The following is a 22,229-nucleotide window of genomic DNA, read 5'->3' as shown; positions in this document are numbered from 1 at the left end:
GCCTGTCCCTCAATCAACCACAACCTCACTGTACAGCTCGGCTCCACCACACTCAAGCCAACCAGGAAGGCCAAGAACCTTGGGGTGATTCTCGATGACAGCTTGACCTTTACAGACCACATTTCAACAACTGCACGGTCCTGTAGGTTCATCCTGTACAAAATCAAGAAAATCAGACCCTACCTCACTGAACAGGCTACACAGATCCTAGTCCAGGCTCTTGTTATCTCAAAACTGGACTACTGCAACTCACTGCTTTCAGGCCTCCCAGCCAGCTCCATCAAACCCCTTCAAATGATTCAGAATGCACCAGCATGCCTCATCTTCAACCAACCCAAGAGAACCCATGTCACACCCCTCTTCATCTCCTTCCACTGACTTCCTGTAGCCGCCCGCATCAAATTCAAGGCCTTCATGCTCATGTACAAGACCTTGTCTGGAACAGTACCCTCCCACTTCAACTCTCTTCTGAAGGCTTACGTTCCCTCACGCAATCTGCAATCAATCAACAACCGACACTTATTAGTACCTACTCAGTGTGGCTCAAGGTCCCTTTCAAGAACATTCAAACTCACTGTTCCTCAGTGGTGGAATGAACTTCCAACCTCAATCTGGACCGCAGAATCTCTCACCATCTTCAAAAACAGCTAAAGACCCACCTCTTCCGTGAACACCTAACCAACCCCTTAAATAGATGTTTTAAAATAAATAAATAAATAAATAATATTTACTCTGGCACTTACACCTCTACTCTGCACACTTTGCTTCTTCTGGAATTCAATTAACAGATCTTGTATGATATCACTACTTGTATTGTTCTCTGCTCGATATATCGCTTTGCTTGTATTTTCTCATTTGCAAGTCAGTTTGGATAAACACGTCTGCTAAATGAATAAATGTAAATGTAAATAAATATGAATGAGAGCCTGCACAACGATATGTCTTTGCAACTGTAAGTGACTAGTCAGCTTAATCCTTCACATGGCATTCATAAGGTGCCATAAGTTCCTGCTACTCTATGGATCACGCTGAAGTTTGAACAAAATGGTTTGACTTAATATCCGCAGCAGTAGTGTACAAGTCATTTCTTCCTAATTTGTTTATTAACTTTTACTGTATGCCTAAATGCAATATCAGTTATTTGCCAGATTCAGATGCTCCTAAACAAATTATTATAAAGCATGAGTTTGTAACTTATCAACAAAGACTGTACTATCTTTTCTAATATAATGCATTTAATATGGAAAATATTTTAGAGAATTTGTTTGTTTTAATTTTTTCTTGCTGCCATCACAAAATAAAAATGTTTAAACCTCACGTAATGTAGTCGCGGAGGGTGTGTACATTTTTCACTCTTCATGTGAATTTTAATGGTGGGGATCCTTATAGACTGTGCAACAGATATGTACTCAGTGTGTCTCCACCCATTTATTTCACACTGGAGTACAACCATTTTTCTTTTTTACCATTATGGACGAAACAACCGTTTCTTTTAAAACATCATCTTTAAATGTTTTTTTCTAACTTCTAAAGAACCCTGGGACTTAAGAGATGATCTTCAGTGTTGTTGACTGAAATTCAATGGAGAAAAACTTGTCAATTGTTGATGTTCTCGGGTGGATGAACTGAAAGGTTTTTTTGGTTGAAACGTGGAGGAAACTTCCACCACAACCACAAGTGCCACAAAGACTGATTGATTCCATTCCTGTTGTCAAGATCTTCTGTGAAACAAAGGATGGCAAACTTAATCCTAAAACACTGTATCTATCAGTGCCACTATTGGTGTCCAAATACTTTTTTTGTCTAATTATGACCAATGTATCTATTCTTTATATATTCTTTTTATTATCTTTTAAATACTGTAATTTTCCTTGAAAAGTGTACATGTGTTATCATTCTTTAAAATAGTTGGCACTTGACATGCTGTTTTCTAATGCAGTCAAATTCATGCATTTGTATGTGTCCAAATATTTAAGTGTCTATGTAAAAAGATTTAAGTGTCCAGATAATTTTCGGGGCAGGGTATGGTTATTGGTTTGCCTCATATTGTATATATCATCTTTGCCAGTGGTGTCCAATCTTATCTTCAAATGGCCGGTGTGAGTGCAGGTTTTAATTCCAACCAAGCAGGAGCCACACCTGATTCCACCTGCTTAATCAGTTGATCTTGGCTTTCAACAGATTCAGGTGAGCCTCCTGCTTGGTTGGAATGAAAACCTGCACCCACACCGGCCCTTTCCAGAAAAGATTGGACACCCCTGATCTATGCAGTCTGAATATACCGCAGCAGTAACCTTGAACATGTTAAATCATTTACAAGTCCAAACATTTCCAACTCGGCATGCCATCTGTGAACCCAAATATCACCATGTCCTTGTCCTATCATCTTCAATAATCATTTACTCAGTTCAGATGTAGTGTGTTACACAATTTTTATTACATTAAAACAAACCATGCTCTTCTTGTAGTGCATAAAAATCCAGAACTATGGCTCGTCAGACTCAAGTGATGTTACTTCTGATTCTCGCTACAGCACCAAAAGCTTTGGGTAAGAGTCTTCTCTGTTCAGCAGGATACGTAAACAAGTAAAATTATACACGTCTAGGAGTATGGGCACTACAGCAGTTTGGTTTCCTTTTTGCTTGTTGAACACAATATCATATTATTAATGAAAATATGACTTGCTGGGATTATAGCCAAATGAATGCTTTTTGAAGATCAGAATTTGTAAATTGTACGTATAAGAAATGTAGAGAAAATTATTTAACAAAATGATGACTTTACCCATTTTCTTTTTAGCTGATGTGGTGAATCCTGAGACAGGTAAAATTAAAATTAAAGCTTGAAAGTCATCAGTAGATTAGTCATGTCTGAGCACCAGCACTGACATTTCTCTGTCTTTTTCTGGTTTCTAGCGGATGATTTTGATCAGATCGTGAAAGGTAATCAAAATACCTGCACAGATTAGCATGCTATTAAGAATCCCTGATTAGTACCATCTTTACCGATTTTTTAAAATGATTATTTCCTATTACAGAAGTTATAAACATACAAAGCCACTGAAGTAACATTGTGGTTATTTTTAATAACGGGAGGCTGGGCCTCAGGTGGTAGAGCGGGTTGTCCACTAATCGTAGGGTTGGCTGTTCAATTCCCAGCCCACATGACTCCACATGCCAAAATGCCCTTGGGCAAGACACTGAACCCCAAGTTGGTCCCGATAGCAAGTTAGCGCCTTGCATGGCAGCTCTGCTACCATTGGTGTGTGAGTGTGTGTGTGTGAATGGGTGAATGAGACATAGTGTAAAGCGCTTTGGATAAAAGCGCTATATAAGTGCGCCATTTACCATTTAATAAGGTTTATTGATGCCACAAGTTAATATATTAAAGGTGCAATAGTCCATTTTTCATTCCTTACAAATTTCTTGTACTAATAACCTTGAAGTTAAAACAAACAAAACACCAACAACAACAACAACAACAACAACAATGGGTTAAGTCATGGCCTTAGCAAAAGTGTATAGACACCCTTGTCTACGGGCCACTGTAGATTCTTGGTGTGGAGCTTTGTGAACATCGGTGGGAATCTTTCAAATTTCTAACCTAATGCAGGCCATGATTTAACATATCAAGGCCACGAGTTAATTCAATGTGGACACAAATTAATATATCAAGGACATGAATTAATATATTTTAGCCAACCTTTAATACATAAAGGTATCTCATGGATACAAATTATGTTGATGTTGTTGTTATGTTGATTATGGTGCCTGCAGTTAATTATTTGGTAGGAATGAATGAAAACATATTTAAGAATATGATTAATCTGACACAGGCTAATAGTATATCGTTTTGACAACACCAGTAAATCCAGTATGTCTTTATGCTCCATTCCAAGATTGAAGAAAAGATTAACATCTCCATGCTTGGTTACCCGTGACTGAAATGGTGTAATTCAATTTGTTTCTCTGTTCTAAACTTCCTACAAGTAAAGTATTTAATAGGTTACCTAATAGATCTCCCAAGCTTGTCACATCTGATGATAAATATAACCACCATCAGCTCAGCAGCTCCATTTAAAACAATGTATTGACTTGTTTTTCTTCAATAGCAATGACCCAGAAGCCGAAGAATGTTCCACATGCTGTCCAAATGGCTGGGTGAGATACGAGAGACGTTGCCACAAGTATCAGGCCACCTATATGGACTGGGCTTCTGCTGAGGTTCAATTCAGTTAATTTCATCTGCATTCACATTTGTCTTTAGAAGAGTGAGAAATGTAATGAAAGGCTTATTTATTAGCATATCAGTGATGGAATGGGAATTATATACACATTCACATATAAATTTTTATATTTTCAACATCCTGGATTCAATGCTAGTTCATGTCAGTAGTTTTGAATAAAAATGCCATAAAAAGTGGACTCCCTCAGCTCAATTTTTTAAATAATCTATGAAAAAATAGGCACAGTAATATTTCAGTAATATTTTTTAGAGCATGATTTTTAAAAAAAAATTAAAAATTATTATTATTTTGTTATAATTTTCTGAACTTAAAATTGACAACTGATATTTCTAGGAATAATACCATTGCTACCACTGGGTTATGGATTGGCAATGATCCACCAAAATATTTTTTTTTTTTTAAACCCTCCTATTTTAGCATATACAATTTAAACAAAAAAAAATTGTTTACGAAACATTTGTATGCAAAATTGTGCATAATAACTGCATTAATGAACATGCAGTGATGCTACAGCTCTTTTTCTTTTTCTAGAAACACTGTCTGGATCTCGATGCACACTTGGTCTCAATACACAGCGAAAATGAACATCAGTGGGTTAAGGCTCTTATCATGACCCCCGGGAGAATCCAACATGGATCGGTCTCATTAGCTGTCAGAAGGTTCGCTAACTATAAAACACTTCCTGAGCTCAGTCAAATATGTGAGCAGGGAATCATATAACAGTATAGTGCTTGATTTATTGATTTACACATGGTCAAATGAAGAAACTCAAAACTGTAATAGAATATTAGACCTTGTGATTTTCACTGTTCATCCTTTCAGACAAATAACTTTTTTTGGTCTGATGGCACCAAATTGACTTTCACCAAGTGGAATCCAAATGAACCCAATTTTGATCGTGGAGAGTGCTGTGTGCATATTGACTGGAGTGGTGAGTAGAAACTTCCTTATGTAACTGTGTTTGGAATCTATGCTTTATATTTTTGGTTTGGTGATTCATTTTTAATTCAATTGTCATGCCATGTATAATATATATTCATATTTCCTCTTTGTCTGCAGACAGTAAGAACTGGAACGACATTCCGTGTCATTACAGCTATCCCTTTGTGTGTGCCAAGATTATTAACTGAAATGCTCCCAGCTTCACCTTACCAACTATAATACAAAATTGGAAAGATTTTCCTTGTCACTAATGGATTTACAAAATATATATATATATTACTGTGGCAAATTACCATAAATAAAGCAAGAAAAAAATTCTTTAAAAAAAATCTAATAAAATGTCTTTCATTAATTGGTAACATTTTGGTGTCATTTTAAATACACTCTCAGAAAAATAAATACATCTAGCTCATGCACTGATCCTGCACGTAGGATCACACAATAAATGGTTTCATCTTCAGGAAAAGCTCCAAAAAGAATACATTCATCACAACCTTCCAAAGAACCCTTAAGGCACTGGTTCAAAAAGTGGGTTCTAGGGACACCAGGGGTCTGAGAAGTATGATATTTAATAATATGTATATAGTCAGATACTATATTGTACTGAAGTGTCCCTGATATTTATTTAGGATTTAAAGGGCTGCATTAAATTTGAGGTCGAATCTACTTCGAGATGTGCTATGCTTATGAGATGCACTGATCTGCTAGTTACAGGTCTGGCAAAAAAATGTTAACATGGCTAACAATAAATGACAGAAAACTAATTAACTGTTCCTTGAGAAGAGAATCTTGGGTTAGCCTTCTGAAGCAATTAAGCATTACTCCCTACTGGTCTGAAAAAAGTGTGCATTTTGCATTTATATATATATATATATATATATATATATATATATATATATATATATATATATATATATATATATATATATATATATATATATATATATATATATATACAGAAGCATGTGAAAAATAACAAACTACAGATAAAATTGCTGTTTGTCGGGTGGGGGTGGTGGGAGGAAGCCTAGATGCAACAGAATTAATGAATGACATCAAAAATAAGTCCGAATATGCATTCAGATAAGAGAGAAATGCATCCAAACAATCAGGTGGAACTTTGTCACGCAGCAAGACAATGATCCAAAACACACTACCATCTCAACAAAGGACGTTATCAGGGGGGAAAAGTGAAAGGTTTTAGACTGTCCAAGTCAATCAATAGACCCAATTGAGCAGCATTTCACCTCCTGAAGGGGAGACTGAAGGGAGAAACCCTCTGAAACAAACAACTGAAAGAAGCTGCAGCAAAAGCCTGGAAAAGCATCACAAAAGAAGAACCCAACAGTTTGATGATGTCACTGAGTCACAGGCTTGATGCAGTTATTGCAAGTATGGAATATGCAACCAAATATTAAGTGTTATATACTTTAATTTACTTTAAGACTTATCTGTTCCTATACTTTTGCTTACCTTAAAATTGTGTGGTCTGATTCAAAAAGTTCTGTCTTATGTTGTTTAACGCATGCAGATGTAAATACCAGGAAACGAAAGCTGCAATCCTAAACTCTCAGCTCATATCCATCTTTTGATCTCAAACCTAAATATCTTTGGTGTATAGCATAAAAAAATGAATTGTCCTTGCCGTTCCAATAGTTTAGGAGGGGACTGTATATCTGTTTCTATGATGCTTTACACTAAAGTTTCATTCACATTCATGTTCAATATTTCTTTTTACATTAATCAGTAGCGAATCTGAAAGAGAAGTTAAAGATAGATGATATGTTTCTCATTGAATGGCTACATTTAGTTGGGTCTATAACTGATTGAATTATAGGCTTTGTAAGCTCAGATGACATGGGTTTCCCTCGTTATAATAGTTAATCATTACAATACAGTAAACAGTTTCATGATGAATCTTATAAAACGCAATACAAACAGCGCTTCATGTTATCTTTGCTATGGCTTAATGAGACTGCAGTTTCTTGAATGAAGATATAATCATAAAAGGAATTTTTACGGTTTGTTAAATTAGTCAAACAAGTTCAATAAGAAGAGTAAATTTGGGTGCAGTCTCTCATCCCATGATTTATGGTGGATCCGGAGCCTATCCTGGAAACGATCGAGGCGGGGCAGGAATATCCACATGGACATGGAGAGAACATGCACAGAAACTTCTCACTGACAGTAACCCCAACTCAGGATCCACCCAGGAACCCTGGAACGTTGAGGCTGGCAATGCTATCCACTGCATCAACATGCTGCCCATAATTGCAATGTGGCATGACAGACTTTTATGTTTTGACTAATAAGTCATGCAGACTAATGACTACAGTAGGTTTCAAATAAATAAATAAATAAATAAATAAATAAATAAATAAATAAATAAATAACATCTAGGAAGATTAGAAAAGTATCTACAGTGGCCCCCAAAAGAATAAACACTTAAGTCACACTCATAAAAGGTGTGTATTTCACTGCATTAGAAAACAGCATTTCAACCAAGTGCCATTTATTTTAAAGAAAGTTACCACAAGCACTTTTTTTTCAAGAAAAACATTTCAAAAAAAAAAAAAAAAAAAAAAAAAACGTTTAAAATCAAAATAAATAAATAAATAAATAACTCATATACCGCTTATAATTAAACAAAAAATATTTGGACACTTAAGACTGTTCTTGTTGTCACAGTTAATCCATGGTAAATGTGATGAACTACACCATGTGGTTATTCCACAGGATAATTGTGAGTAAAATCAAGAAAAGAAGATAAAAAAAAAACAGTTGAGAAACAGATTGCTTCAGACATCAATGAGAATTTTCAGAAACAATAAGAACGCAAACTATTCAAAACAGGATCAATGAGCATGGGTACAGAGGGAACTAATGCTGTGGAAACCATTCATCAGCCTCAAGAATAAGAAAAAAAGGTGACATATGCAAAAGAACATGGAGAGATAGACAGCAGGTTCTGATGAACTGTCTTATTTAACTTGGATGGGTCTGATGGTAGAGGGTTTGTTTGGAAGCCAGGACAAGAATTTCAGCCAAACGGCACAAATTGTACTAATAAACCTGGAGGTGGCTGAGGTTGTTTTTACTGCAGTGTTGCTAGTGAATGGCATCATGAACTCAGATGTGTACAGAGACATTTTGGATGCAAATTTGAAATTATCCAAACTACAGAAGTGGATATTTCAGCAGGGTAATGATCCAAAACACCAGTCACCTTTTGAAAGAATACTTCCCAGAGCCCTGACCTAAACCCATAGAGCAGTGGTTCCCAGTTCCTGGAGATCTGCCTTCATGAGGACTTTAGCTCCAGCCATAATTGTGCCCACCTGACCATCTAATCATTAATCAAATAAAACAGGTGTGTTAGATTTTAGTTTTAAATGAAACCTACATGAAGGTGTATCTCAAGGAAGAGGGTTAGTGACCAGTGCTATAGAGCATCTATGTGATGCAACGGAGAAGAACTTGTCAATTGTTGTTGACAAGTTGTTCTCGGGTGGATGAACTGAAAGTTTTTTTGGTTGAAACGTGGAGGAAACTTCCACCACAACTGTTACAGAAACTGATTGATTCCATTCCTATTGTCAAGACCTTCTGCAGAACAAAGGATCCTAAAACACTGTATCTATCTGTGCCACTACTGAGTGTCCAACTACTTTTTTGTCTAATTCTGACCAACATATCTATTCTTTTTATATTCTTACAAATAACAACCTGTTTTGGGGGAAATACTGTTATTTTGCTGGAAAAGTGTACCTGTGGTAGCTTTGGCACTTGACATGCTGTTTTCTAATGCAGTGAGATTCATGCACTTGTATGTGTCAAAATATTTAAGTGTCCAAATACTTTTGGTTGCACTGTATGGTTGTAGCTTTGCCTCATATTATATTCTTCATCTTTAATCAGTCTGAATGTAACCTTGAAGGTGTTCAATCATGTACAAGTCCAAACATTTCCAAGTCAGCATGCCATCTGTCAGCCGAAATATCACCATGTCCTTGTCCTATCATCTTTATATATGCAATAATCATAAATTCAAGTTCAAATGGTCATCCTGATGAATAAATGATGTTATTATTCTTTGGAAACATGACGTTTCTATCAGCATCACTATATAAGCATCGCCGCTTGCCTCAGCGTGTTACACCAAGCAAGAAGACACTCCTGATTAAATGTAAGTGGAATTTTGGTGAGGTGCGACATATACTTTTTTTTTTATTACATTAAAACAAACATGCTTTACCTGCAGTGCAGAAAAATCCAGAACTATGGCTCGTCAGACTGAAGTGATGTTGCTTCTTATTCTCGCCACAGCAGCAACAGTCTTTGGTAAGATTCTTCCCTGTTAATCAGGATATGTAAACAACTAAAATGATTCACTTGTAGGAGTATGGGCACTGCAGAAAATGTAGGTGATAGTATAGTTATAATACAGCTGTTTGCTTTTCTTTTTGCTTGTTTAACAAAATATCATATTATTGGTGAAAATATGACTTGTTTCCTATGCTGGGATTTTAATCAAATGAATGCCTTTGAAGATCAGAATTTGTCATCTGTACGTATAAGAAATGTAGAGAAAGTTATTTACCAAAATGATGACTTTACCCATTTTATTTGTAGCTGATGTGGTGAATCCTGAGACAGGTAAAATTAAAATTAAAGCTTGAAAATCATCAGTAGATTAGTCATGTCTGAGCACCAGCACTGACATTTCTCTGTCTTTTTCTGGTTTCTAGCGGCTGATTTTGATCAGATCGTGAAAGGTAATCAAAATACCTGCACAGATCCGCATGCTATTAAGAATCCCTGATTAGTACCATCTTTACCGATTTTAAAATATATATATATATATATATATATATATATATATGTATATATATATATATATATATATATATATATATATAGATATATAGATATATAGATATATATATAGATATAGATATAGATATATATTTCCTATTACAGAAGTTATAAACATACAAGGCCACTGAGGTAACATTGTGGTTATTTTTAATAAGGTGTGACCACAAGTTAACGTATTAAAGGTGCAATAGTTAATTTTTTATTCCTTACAAATTCCATGTACAAATAACCTTGAAGTAAATAAATAAATAAATAAATAAATAAATATATAAATAAATAAAACCCCAATGGGTTAAATAATGGCCTTAGCAAACGTGTATAAAGTCACTGTTTGGAAAAAGAAGTTCCTGTCTGGAATACCTGCTTGTTTTTTGATGTCAGTCATTTTATAGACACTCTAGTCTACGGGCCACTGTAGATTCTTGGGGTGGAGCTTTGTAAACATGAGTGGGACTCATTCAAATTTCTAACCTAATGCAGGCCAAGATTTCACATATCAAGACCACGAGTTAATTCAATGTGTTTAAGAATATGATTAATCTGACACAAGCTAACAGTATATCGTTTTGACAACACCAGTGACTCCAGTATGTCTTTACACTCCATTCCAAGATTGAAGAAAAGATTAACATCTCCATGTTTGGTTTCCAGTGACTAAAATGGTGTAATTCAATTGGTTTCTCTGTTCTAAGCTTGCTACAAGTAAAGTATTTAATGGTTATCTAATAGATCTCCCACGCTTGTCACATCTTGTTAAAATATAGCCACCATCAGCTCAGTAGCTCCATTTCAAACAATTTATTGACAAGTTTTTTTTTTCTTTCTTTAATGCTAATGAGTCAGAATCCAAAGAACGTCGCGTAGACAGCAAATGTTCCACATGCTGTCCAAATGGCTGGGTGACATATGAGAGACGTTGCTTCTTGTATCAGGCCGCAATGGACTGGGCTTCTGCCGAGGTTCAATTCATTTCATTAAACCTGTATTCACATTTGTCTTTATAGAAGAGTGAGAAATGTTATGAAATGCTTATTTATTAGCACATCAGTGGTGGAATGGGTATTATATACACATAATACACATCTTTTATATCCTGGTTTCAATGCTAGTTCATGTCAGTAGTTTTGAATATAACTAGAACAAATGACATAAAAAAGTGAACTCCCTCAGCACAATTTTTTAAACAGTCTATGTAAAAATTAAGCCCATTATTAAGATGTGTTCAAAAGTATTCATGGAGCATGATTCTTTTTGGTTGTTTTTTTTTTGTGTAATTTTCTGAACTTAAAATTGGCAACTGATATTATTTCTAGGAATAATACCATTGCTACTGGTAGGCTATGGATTGGCAATGATCAACCAAAATAAAATTTTAAAAAGCCTCCTGTTTTAGCATATAAAATTACAATTATTCATGAAAACTCATTTATAAAGAACCAATGAGGCTTCCTTACAATATGTATAATTGTGCATAATAACTGCATTACTTTTACATTTGTATTCATTCATTTAGCAGACGCTTTTATCCAAAGCGGCTTACCAATAGGAAATAGAAGCAAAGCGATATATCAAGCAGAGAACAATACAAGTACTGCTACCATACAAGATCCATAATTGAGTTCCAGAAGAAACAAAGTGCGCAGAGTAGAGGTGTAAGTGCCAGAGTATTTATTATTTTTTTTTGTATGGGTTGGTTAGGTGTTCACAGAAGAGGTGGGTCTTTAGCTGTTTTTTGAAGATGGTGAGAGATTCTGTGGTTGAGGTTGGAAATTGATTCCACCACTGAGGAACAGTTAGTTTGAATGTTCTTGAAAAGGACATTGAGCCACACTGAGTAGGCTCATTAATGAACATGCAGTGATGCTACAGTTCTTCTTCTTTTTCTAGAAACGCTGTCTAGATCTCGGTGCACATTTGGTCTCAATCCAGAACGAAAGAGAATATCAACTGGTTAAATCCGTTATCCGTGCTCATGACCCCCAGGAGAATCCAACATGGATCGGCCTCAATGCCTGTCAGAAGGTTCGCTAAGAATCAAACACTCCCTGATATCAGTCAAATATGTGAGCAGGGAATCATATAACTGTATAGTGCTTGATTTCTTGACTTACACATGGTCAAATGAAGAAACTCTGAATTTGATGTTTTTTCCACTGTTCATCCTTTCAGAAATATTTCTTTTTTTGGTCTGATGGCACAAAATTGACTTACACCAAGTGGAATCCAAATGAACCCAATTTTAATAATAGAGAGTGCTGTGTGCACATGAACTGGAGTGGTGGGTAGAAATTTCCTTATGTAACTGTGTTTCGAATCTATTCATTTATTTTGGGTTTGGTGATTCATTTTAATTCAGTTGTCATGCCATGTATAATATATATCTATATTTCCATTTTGTCTGCAGGCAGTAAGAACTGGAACGACATTCCGTGTGATCACAGCTATCCCTTTGTATGTGCCAAGAGTATTTACTGAAATGCTCCCAGCTTCACCTTAACAACTATAATACAATATTGGAAAGGTTTTCCTTGTCACTAATGGATTTACAAAAAAATTACTGTGGCAACTTACCATAAATAGAGCAAGAAAAAAATCTTTAAAAAATAAATAAATAAATTGTATTTCATTAATGGGTATCATTTTGGTGTCATTATTAAATACACTCTCAGAAAAATAAATACATCTAGCTCATGCACTGATCCTGCACGTAGGATCTCACAATAAATGGTTTCATCTTCAAGAAAAGTTCCAAAAAGAATACTTTCATCACAACCTTCCAAAGAACCCTTAAAGCACTGGTTCAAAAAGTGGGTTCAAGGGACACTAGGGGTCTGAGAAGTATGATATTTAATAATATGTATATAGTCAGATACTGTACTGAAGTGTCCCTGATATTTATTTAGAATTTAAAGGGCTGCATTAAATTTGAGGTCTAAACTACTTCGAGACGTGCTTTGCTTATGAGATGCACTGATCTGCTAGTTACAGGTCTGGCAAAAAATATTAAAATGGCTAGGACACATATGGTAAAAGAGTAGGGGTATACCCTTGTCCTGGTGAAATTCCCACATTGGCCCTTCTCTATCATGCTCTTCTAATAATCCTCATCCCTGAATTGGCTACATCACGCTCTCCTCTCCACTAATAGCTGGTGTGTGGTGGGTGTTCTGGTGCATTATGCAGGTGGATGCTACACATTAGTGGTAGTTCAGGATATTCCCCCCACCCCCCACCCCCATACAATGTAAAACGCTTTGAGTGTCTAGAAAAGCGCTATATAAATGTCATTGTAAGTATAAGCAAAGTTTATATGGAAAAGAGACATTTTCATGTAATTGGTCTTAAGCCACTATGTCATAATCTTATAACAGCTGTGACCAAACGACAGCACTACTTCACCCGTCCCTTCACTTGTTGCCATTTATGAATCTCATTTCAGTTAGTCTTAGTCATCTTACCAAGCACAGTTTATTTCAGTTGCCCATATCACAGGAAACATCTCCCTAGTTTTATATCTGCAGTTACAGAAACTTTTTAAAAAATCATTTGTGAATGATAATGCATGATACTTCAAACAACAAAAGAACATTTTTAACTCTTTGGGAATGTTTTTTGGGATAAATCTCACACTAGTAAACAGCTCAAGAAGACCTTGTACAATTATAAACAATAACTAGCACATGGAAATAGGAGTGTAATGATACACAAAACTTAATACACAGTTTTTGTTTGCAGGAAGATTAAGCATCGCCTGATTATGAATCTTAGTTTTCCATGTGATATTGATTAAAACATTCAACATTATAAAAGTAAAAGAACTGAAACTTAACAATGACAGTTTTTGTGAGATCCGTTCAGACTCTATTGAGCAGTGTATACCAAAACAAAAGCTGTGCTTTACATTTAAACTAAACGTGGCTAATTAAACATTAGCCTTTTAGTCTTTCACTGGTGTGATTCTAAAGGAGGCATGGCTGAAGCACATAGTTTATATCTTCCCTTTAACCCAGATGGAATCAGGTGAGAAAGGCTGCCTAAATGCAGTAGACATGTGTGTTTCACAAGTGTTTGTGATTCCGTCTAGTTTAGCCTCACATCAAACAATAGAAGATGATATGCAATAATTTTACACCCATAATAAAAATCACTGTATATAGAAAAAACCTTTCGACCAAACGTTTCTGTTAACTGGTGATGAGTCCTGCACAATGGGTTGGAGAAATGTTGGCCCATTCCTCCTTATACAACTGCTTCAACTCAGTGATGTTGGTGGGCTTCCTTGCACAAACTGCTCTTTTTAGGTCCTTCCACAGCATGTGACTTGCAGCATGACCCCGATACAGTTAAGCTTCATTTCAGAGAAAGATACCATGACATTCTCCAAGAATTTGCAGAATTTGTAGTTAACAGTGAGCCTTGAGGAACCGAGGCAGCAAAGCAGCCCCAAACCATGATACTGCCACCCCCATACTTCACGGTTAAGATGGTCGACTCATGAATTTTGACATTACTCATTGCAACAGTGGCCTGTAGGTCAAGCCTATCCTGGTTGTCACAGTTAATCCATGGTGAATGTGATGAACTACACCATGTGGTGATTCCGCAGGATAATTGTGAATAAAATCAAGAAGAAGAAAAAAAAACAGGTGAGAAACAGATTGCTTCAGGCGTCAATGAGAATTGCCAGAAACAATAAGAACACAAACTATTAAAAACAGGATCAACGAGCATGGGTACAGATGGAAAGTAATGCTGTGGAAACCATTCATCAGCCTCAAGAATAAGAAAAAAAGGTAACATTTGCAAAAGAACATGGTGAGAAAGACAGCAGGTTCTGGAGAACTGTCTTATTTCCAGATTAATTCAAATTGAACTTGTATGGTGGAGGGTTTGTGTATAGAAAGTCAAGAGAGAAATTCCAGCCAAACTGTACAAATTGTACTAATAAACCTGGAGGTGGCTGAGGTTGTTTTTACTGCAGTGATGCTAGTGAATGGCATCATGAACTCAGAAGTGTACAGAGACGTTTTGGATGCAATTTTAAAATTATTCAAAGTACAGAAGTGGATATTTCAGCAGGGTAATGATCCAAAACACCAGTCACCTTTTGAAAGAATACTTCCCAGAGCCCTGACCTAAACCCACAGAGCAGTGGTCACCAACCCCAGTTCCTGGAGATCTACAGTGAGGGAAAGAAGTATTTGATCCCCTGCTGATTTTGTACGTTTGCCCACTGACAAAGAAATGATCAGTCTATAATTTTAATGGTAGATTTATTTGAACAGTGAGAGACAGAATAACAACAAGAAAATCCAGAAAAACGCATGTCAAAAATGTTATAAATTGATTTGCATTTTAATGAGGGAAATAAGTATTTGGTATAAGTATCAATCAGAAAGATTTCTGGCTCCCAGGTGTCTTTTATACAGGTGACGAGCTGAGATTAGGAGCACACTCTTAAAGGGAGTGCTCCTAAACTCAGCTTGTTACCTGTATAAAAGACACCTGTCCACAGAAGCAATCAATCAATCAGATTCCAAACTCTCCACCATGGCCAAGACCAAAGAGCTCTCCAAGGATGTCAGGGACAAGATTGTAGACCTACACAAGTCTGGAATGGGCTACAAGACCATTGCCAAGCAGCTTGGTGAGAAGGTGACAACAGTTGGTGCGATTATTCGCAAATGGAAGAAACACAAAAGAACTGTCAATCTCCCTCGGCCTGGGGCTCCATGCGAGATCTCACCTCGTGGAGTTGCAGTGATCATGAGAACAGTGAGGAATCAGCCGAGAACTAAACAGGAGGATCTTGTCAATGATCTCAATGCAGCTGGGACCATAGTCACCAAGAAAACAATTGGTAACACACTACGCCGTGAAGGACTGATATCCTGCAGCACACGCAAGGTCCCCCTGCTCAAGAAAGCACATATACATGTCTATCTGAAGTTTGCCAATGAACATCTGAATGATTCAGAGGACAACTGGGTGAAAGTGTTGTGGTCAGATGAGACCAAAATGGAGCTCTTTGGCATCAACTCAACTCGCCATGTTTGGAGGAGGAGGAATGCTGCCTATGACCCCAAGAACACCATCCTCACCGTCAAACATGGAGGTGGAAACATTATGCTTTGGGGGTGTTTTTCTGCTAAGGGGACAGGACAACTTCACCGCATCAAAGGGACGATGGACAGGGCCATGTACAGTCAAATTTTGGGTGAGAACCTCCTTCCCTCAGCCAGGGCATTGAAAATGGGTCGTGGATGGGTATTCCAGCATGACGATGACCCAAAACACACGGCCAAGGCAACAAAGGAGTGGCTCGAGAAGAAGCACATTAAGGTCCTGGAGTGGCCTAGCCAGTCTCCAGACCTAAATCCCATAGAAAATCTGTGGAAGGAGCTGAAGGTTCAAGTTGCCAAACGTCAGCCTCGAAACCTTAATGACTTGGAGAAGATCTGCAAAGAGGAGTGGGACAAAATCCCTCCTGAGATGTGTGCAAACCTGGTGCCCAACTATAAAAAATGTCTGACCTCTGTGATTGCCAACAAGGGTTTTGCCACCAAGTACTAAGTCATGTTTTGCAGAGGGGTCAAATACTTATTTCCCTCATTAAAATGCAAATCAATTCATAACATTTTTGACATGCGTTTTTCTGGATTTTCTTGTTGTTATTCTGTCTCTCACTGTTCAAATAAATCTACCATTAAAATTATAGAATGATCATTTCTTTGTCAGTGGGCAAACGTACAAAATCAGCAGGGGATCAAATACTTTTTTCCCTCACTGTACCTTCATGAGGACTTTAACTCCAGCCATAATTGTGCCCACCTGACCATCTAATCATTAATCAACTAAAACAGGTGTGTTAGATTTTGGTTTTAAATGAAACCTGCAGGATGGTAGATCTCAAGGAAGAGGGTTAGTGACCAGTGCTATAGAGCATCTATGTGATACAATGGAGAAGAACTTGTCAACTGTTGATGTTCTAGGGTGGATGAACTGTTTTTTTGGTTGAAACGTGGAGGAAACTTCCCCCACAACTGTTACAGAAACTGACTGATTCCATTCCTCTTGTCAATACCTTCTGCAGAACAAAGGATGTCAAACTTAATCCTAAAACACTGTATCTATCAGTGCCACTAATGAGTGTCCAAATACTTTTTTGTCTAATTCTGACCAACATATCTATTCTTTATATATTCTTACAAATAGCAAACTGTTTTTGGGGAAATACTGTAATTTTGATGGAAAAGTGTACGTGTACGTCTTATCCGGAAAGGGCCGGTGTGGGTGCACGTTTTCATTCCGACCAAGCAGGAGCCACACCTGAGTTTACTGGAAGCCAAGATCAACTGATTAAACAGGTGGAATCAGGTGTGCCTCCTGCTTGGTTGGAATGAAAACCTGCACCCACACTGGCACTTTCCAGATAAGATTGGACACCCCTGATCTATGCAGTCTGAATATACCGCAGCAGTAACCTTGAACATGTTAAATCATTTACAAGTCCAAACATTTCCAACTTGGCATGCCATCTGTGAACCCAAATATCACCATGTCCTTGTCCTATCATCTTCAATAATCATTTACTCAGTTCAGATGTAGTGTGTTACACAATATTTTATTTTCCTTTGGCAAGACACTGAACCCCAAGTTGCTCCTGATGGTAAGTTAGCGCCTTGCAGCGCAGCTCTGCTACCATTGGTGTGTGAGAGAGAGAATGGGTGAATGAGACACAGTGTAAAGCGCTTTGGATAAAAGCGCTATATAAGTGCGCCATTTACCATTTAATAAGGTGTGACCACAGATATTTTTATTGATGCCACAATTTAAGATATTAAAAGGTGCAATAGTCAATTTTTTATTCCTTACAAATTCCTTGTACAAATAACCTTGACGTAAAAACAAAAAAACAACAACAACAATGGGTTAAGTAATAGCCTTAGCAAATGTGTAGCAAATGTGTATAGACACCCTTGTCTATGGGCCACTGTAGATTCTTTGGGGTGGCGCTTTGTGAACAATGGTGGGAATCTTTCAAATTTCTAACCTAATGCAGGCCATGATTTAACATATCAAGGCCACGTGTCAGTTTAATGTGGTCACAAATTAATATATCGAGGCCATGAATGAATATATTTTGCCCAACCTTTAATACATAAAGGTATCTCATGGATACAAATTATGTTGATGCTGTTGTTATGTTGATTATGGTGCCTGCAGTTAATTATTTGCTGGGAATGAATGAAAACATATTTAAGAATATGATTAATCTGACACAGGCTAATAGTATATCGTTTTGACAACACCAGTGACTCCAGTATGTCTTTACGCGCCATTCCAAGATTGAAGAAAAGATTAACATCTCCATGCTTGGTTTCTAGTAACCAAAATAGTGTAATTCAACTGTCTCTGTCAATGTCTCTGTTGTTTGCCACAAGTAAAGTATTTAATGGTTATCTAATAGATCTCCCAAACCTGTCACATCCAATTATAAATAAAACCACCATCAGCTCAGCAGCTCCATTTCAAACAATTTATTGACTTTTTTTTTCTTCCATATCAATGAGTCAGAAGCCGAAGAATGTTCCACATGCTGTCCAAATGGCTGGGTGAGATACGAGAGACGTTGCTACAAGTATCAGGCCACCTATATGGACTGGGCTTCTGCTGAGGTTCAATTCAATTAATTTCATCTGCATTCACATTTGTCTTTATAGAAGAGTGAGAAATGTAATGAAAGGCTTATTTATTAGCATATCAGTGATGGAATGGGTATTATATACACATTCACATATAAATTTTTATATTTTCAACATCCTGCATTCAGTGCTAGTTCATGTCAGTAGTTTTGAATAAAAATGCCATAAAAAGTGGACTCCCTCAGCTCAATTTTTTAAATAATCTATGTAAAAATTAGGCACATTATTAAGATGAGTTCAGTAATATTTTTTGGAGCATGATTCTTTTATTATTATTATTATTATTATTATTATTACTATTATTTTGTTGTAATTTTCTGAACTTAAAATTGACAACTGATATTTCTAGGAATAATACCATTGCTACCACTGGGTTATGGAAAACCCTCCTGTTTTAGTATATACAATTTAAACTATTTATGAAAACTTGTTTACGAAACATTTGTATGCACAATTGTGCATAATAACTGCATTATTGAACATGCAGTGATGCTACAGCTCTTTTTCTTTTTCTAGAAACACTGTCTGGATCTCGATGCGCACTTGGTCTCAATACATAGTGAAAAAGAATATCAGCGGGTTAAGGCTCTTATCCGTGCTCATGATTACCAGGAGAATCCAACATGGATCGGCCTCAGTGGCTGTCAGAAGGTTCGCTAAGAATAAAACACTTCCTGAGCTCAGTCAAATATGTGAGCAGGGAATCATATAACTGTGTAGTGCTTGATTTATTGACTTTCGCATGGTCAAATGAAGAAACTCAAAACTGTAATAGAATATTAGACCTTGTGATTTCCACTGTTCATTCTTTCAGACAAATAGGTTTTTTTGGTCTGATGGCACCAAATTGACTTTCACCAAGTGGAATCCAAATGAACCCAATTTTCTATTCGGCGAGTGCTGTGTGCATATGAACTATGGCTGTGAGTAGAAAATTCAAATCTGTTCTTTATAAATTTTGTTTGTTGATTAATTTTTAATTCAGTTGTCATGCCATGTATAATATATATCTAAATTTCTTCTTTGTTTGCAGACAGTAAGAACTGGAACGACATATCGTGTCGTTACACCTATCCCTTTGTGTGCGCCAAGAGTTTTAAGTGAAATGCTTCCAGCTTCACCTTACCAACTATAATACAATATTGGAAAGGTTTTCCTTGTTACTAATGGATTTACAAATATAATAATAATAATTTACTGTGGCAACTTACCATAATTAGAGCAATAGAACAATATTTTAAAAATGTAAATAAAATGTATTTCATTAATGGGTATCATTTTGGTGTCGTTCTTAAATACACTCTCAGAAAATAAACACATTTAGCTCATGCACTCATGCACCTCTGTGCACACAAAATCACACAATAAATGGTTTCATCTTCAAGAAAAGTTCCAAAAAGAATACTTTCATCGCAACCTTCCAAAGAACCCTTAAAGCACTGGTTCTCAAAGTGGGTTCTAGGGACACCAGGGGTCTGAGAAGTATAATATTTTATAATATGTATATATTATAAGTCAGACACTATACTGTACTGAAGTGTCCCTGATATTTATTTAGGATTTAAAGGGCTGCCTTAAATTTGAGGTCTAAACTACTTCAAGATGTGCTTTGCTTATGAGATGCACTGATCTGCTAGTTACAGGTCTGGCAAAAAATATTAAAATGGCTAACAATAAATGACAGAAAACTAATTAACTGTTCCTTGAGAAGAAAATCTTGGGATAGCTTTCCGAAGCAGTGAAGCATTCTTCCCAACTGTTCTGAAAAAAGTGTGCATTTTGCATTTGTTTTTATAGAAAATGGTGTGAATAATAACAAACTACAGATAAAACTGCTGTTTGTCGGGGGGGGCGGGGGGGGGGAAAGTAGATGCGACAGAATTAATGAATGAAATCAAAAATAAGTCTAAAATAAGTATTTTAAAATCAGCATATATGCATTCTGATTAACTGATCAATTTGGAGAAGCAGTTAAAAGCCAGGTCTTCCAAGGGCCCTATCCATTAAGAACAGTATCATTATGCCAGAGCCACATCTCCCTGCAGTTATTGCCTGGTTTCCCACTGAAGCAAAGTACAGTTGAGCTTGGCCAGTACCTGGATGGGGGATTTTCTGGGGAAAACTAAGGTTGCTGTGGGAAGTGGTATTAGTGAGGCCAGCAGGGGGTGCTCACCCAGTGGTGTGTGTGGGGCCTAATACCCCAGTATAGTGATGGGGACACTGTAAAAACAACATTGTCTCTTGGATGAGATGTTAATCCATCCGATCTCCTGTGTCTAGAAAAGTGCTATATAACTGTAACTATAAGCACAGTTTATATGGTAAAGAGACATTTTCATGTAATTGGGCTTAAGCTATATAAGCCATCATGTCATAATCATATAACAGGGGTGTCCAAAACTGCAGTACTACTTCACATGTCCCTTCACTTGTCATCTATGAATCTCATTTCAGTTAGTCTTAGTCATTTTACCAAGCACAGTTTGTTTCAGTTGCCCATATCACAGGAAACATCTCCCTAGTTTTATATCTGCAGTTACAGAAACTTTTTAAAAAATCATTTGTGAATGATAATGCATGATACTTCAACCAACAAAAGAACATTTTTAACTTTTTGGGAATGTTTTTTAGGATAAATCTCACACTAGTAAACAGCTCAAGAAGACCTTGTACAATTATAAACAATTACTAGCACATGGAAATAGGAGTGTAATGATACACAAAAGTTAATATGCAATTTTTGTTTGCAGGAAGATTAAGCATCGCCCGAATATGAATCTTAGTTTTCCATGTGATATTGATTAAAACATTCAACATTATAAAAGTAAAAGAACTGAAACTTAACAATGACAGTTTTTGTGAGATCTGTTCAGACTGTATTGAGCAGTGTATACCAAAACAAAAGCTGTGCTTTACATTTAAACTAAACGTGGCTAATTAAACATTAGCCTTTCAGTCTTTCACTGGTGTGATTCTAAAGGAGGCATGGCTGAAGCACATAGTTTATATCTTCTGTTTAACCCAGATGGAATCAGGTGAGAAAGGCTGCCTAAATGCAGTAGACATGTGTGTTTCACAAGTGTTTGTGATTTCGTCTAATTTAGTCTCACATCAAATAATAGAATATGATATACAATAATTTTACACCCGTAATAAAAATCACTGTATATAGAAAAAACCCTTTGAACAAATGTTTCTCTTAACTGGTGATCAGTCCTGCACAATGGGTTGGGGAAGTGTTGGCCCATTCCTCCTTATACAACTGCTTCAACTCAGTGATGTTGGTGGGCTTCCTTGCACAAACTGCTCTTTTTAGGTCCTTCCACAACACATGGCATCTACACCACATTCTCCTGTAGAATTTGCAGAATTTATAGTTAACAGCGAGCCTTGAGGAACCGAGGCAGCAAAGCAACCCAAAACCATGCTACTGCCACCCCCATACTTCACGGTTGAGA

At 36.6% G+C, this 22,229-nt stretch overlaps 2 protein-coding genes and 1 pseudogene across 3 annotated transcripts; all 3 read left to right on the top strand.

Annotated features, from left to right (window-relative positions):
• Positions 1–2,375: 2,375 nt before the first annotated feature.
• LOC128633048 (lactose-binding lectin l-2-like) lies at positions 2,376–5,540 on the top strand (annotated as a pseudogene).
• A 3,742-nt stretch (positions 5,541–9,282) lies between these two features.
• On the top strand, positions 9,283–12,696 carry ajl2 (lactose-binding lectin l-2). 2 transcript variants are annotated; one of them, NM_001200927.1, is given in 8 exon segments: positions 9,346–9,374; positions 9,450–9,529; positions 9,821–9,844; positions 9,937–9,963; positions 10,910–11,025; positions 11,954–12,088; positions 12,236–12,344; positions 12,471–12,696. In NM_001200927.1, coding segments are annotated over 7 exon segments (543 nt in total). In that variant the 5' UTR covers positions 9,346–9,374; positions 9,450–9,468; the 3' UTR covers positions 12,542–12,696.
• Positions 12,697–17,674: 4,978 nt separating this feature from the next.
• On the top strand, positions 17,675–20,039 carry LOC128633047 (lactose-binding lectin l-2-like). Its single transcript, XM_053681591.1, has 5 exons — positions 17,675–17,735; positions 18,644–18,744; positions 19,288–19,422; positions 19,586–19,694; positions 19,805–20,039. Exons 2-5 carry the CDS (start codon positions 18,724–18,726, stop codon positions 19,873–19,875), a joined length of 336 nt encoding a protein of 111 aa, XP_053537566.1. The 5' UTR covers positions 17,675–17,735; positions 18,644–18,723; the 3' UTR covers positions 19,876–20,039.
• Positions 20,040–22,229: the final 2,190 nt, after the last annotated feature.

This window comes from Ictalurus punctatus, chromosome 7 (assembly GCF_001660625.3).
Source record: "Ictalurus punctatus breed USDA103 chromosome 7, Coco_2.0, whole genome shotgun sequence".
Classification (NCBI taxonomy): Eukaryota; Metazoa; Chordata; class Actinopteri; order Siluriformes; family Ictaluridae; genus Ictalurus; species Ictalurus punctatus.
The sequence above is the reverse complement of the archived record's forward strand: the minus strand, read 5'-3'. Positions and strand labels throughout refer to the sequence as shown.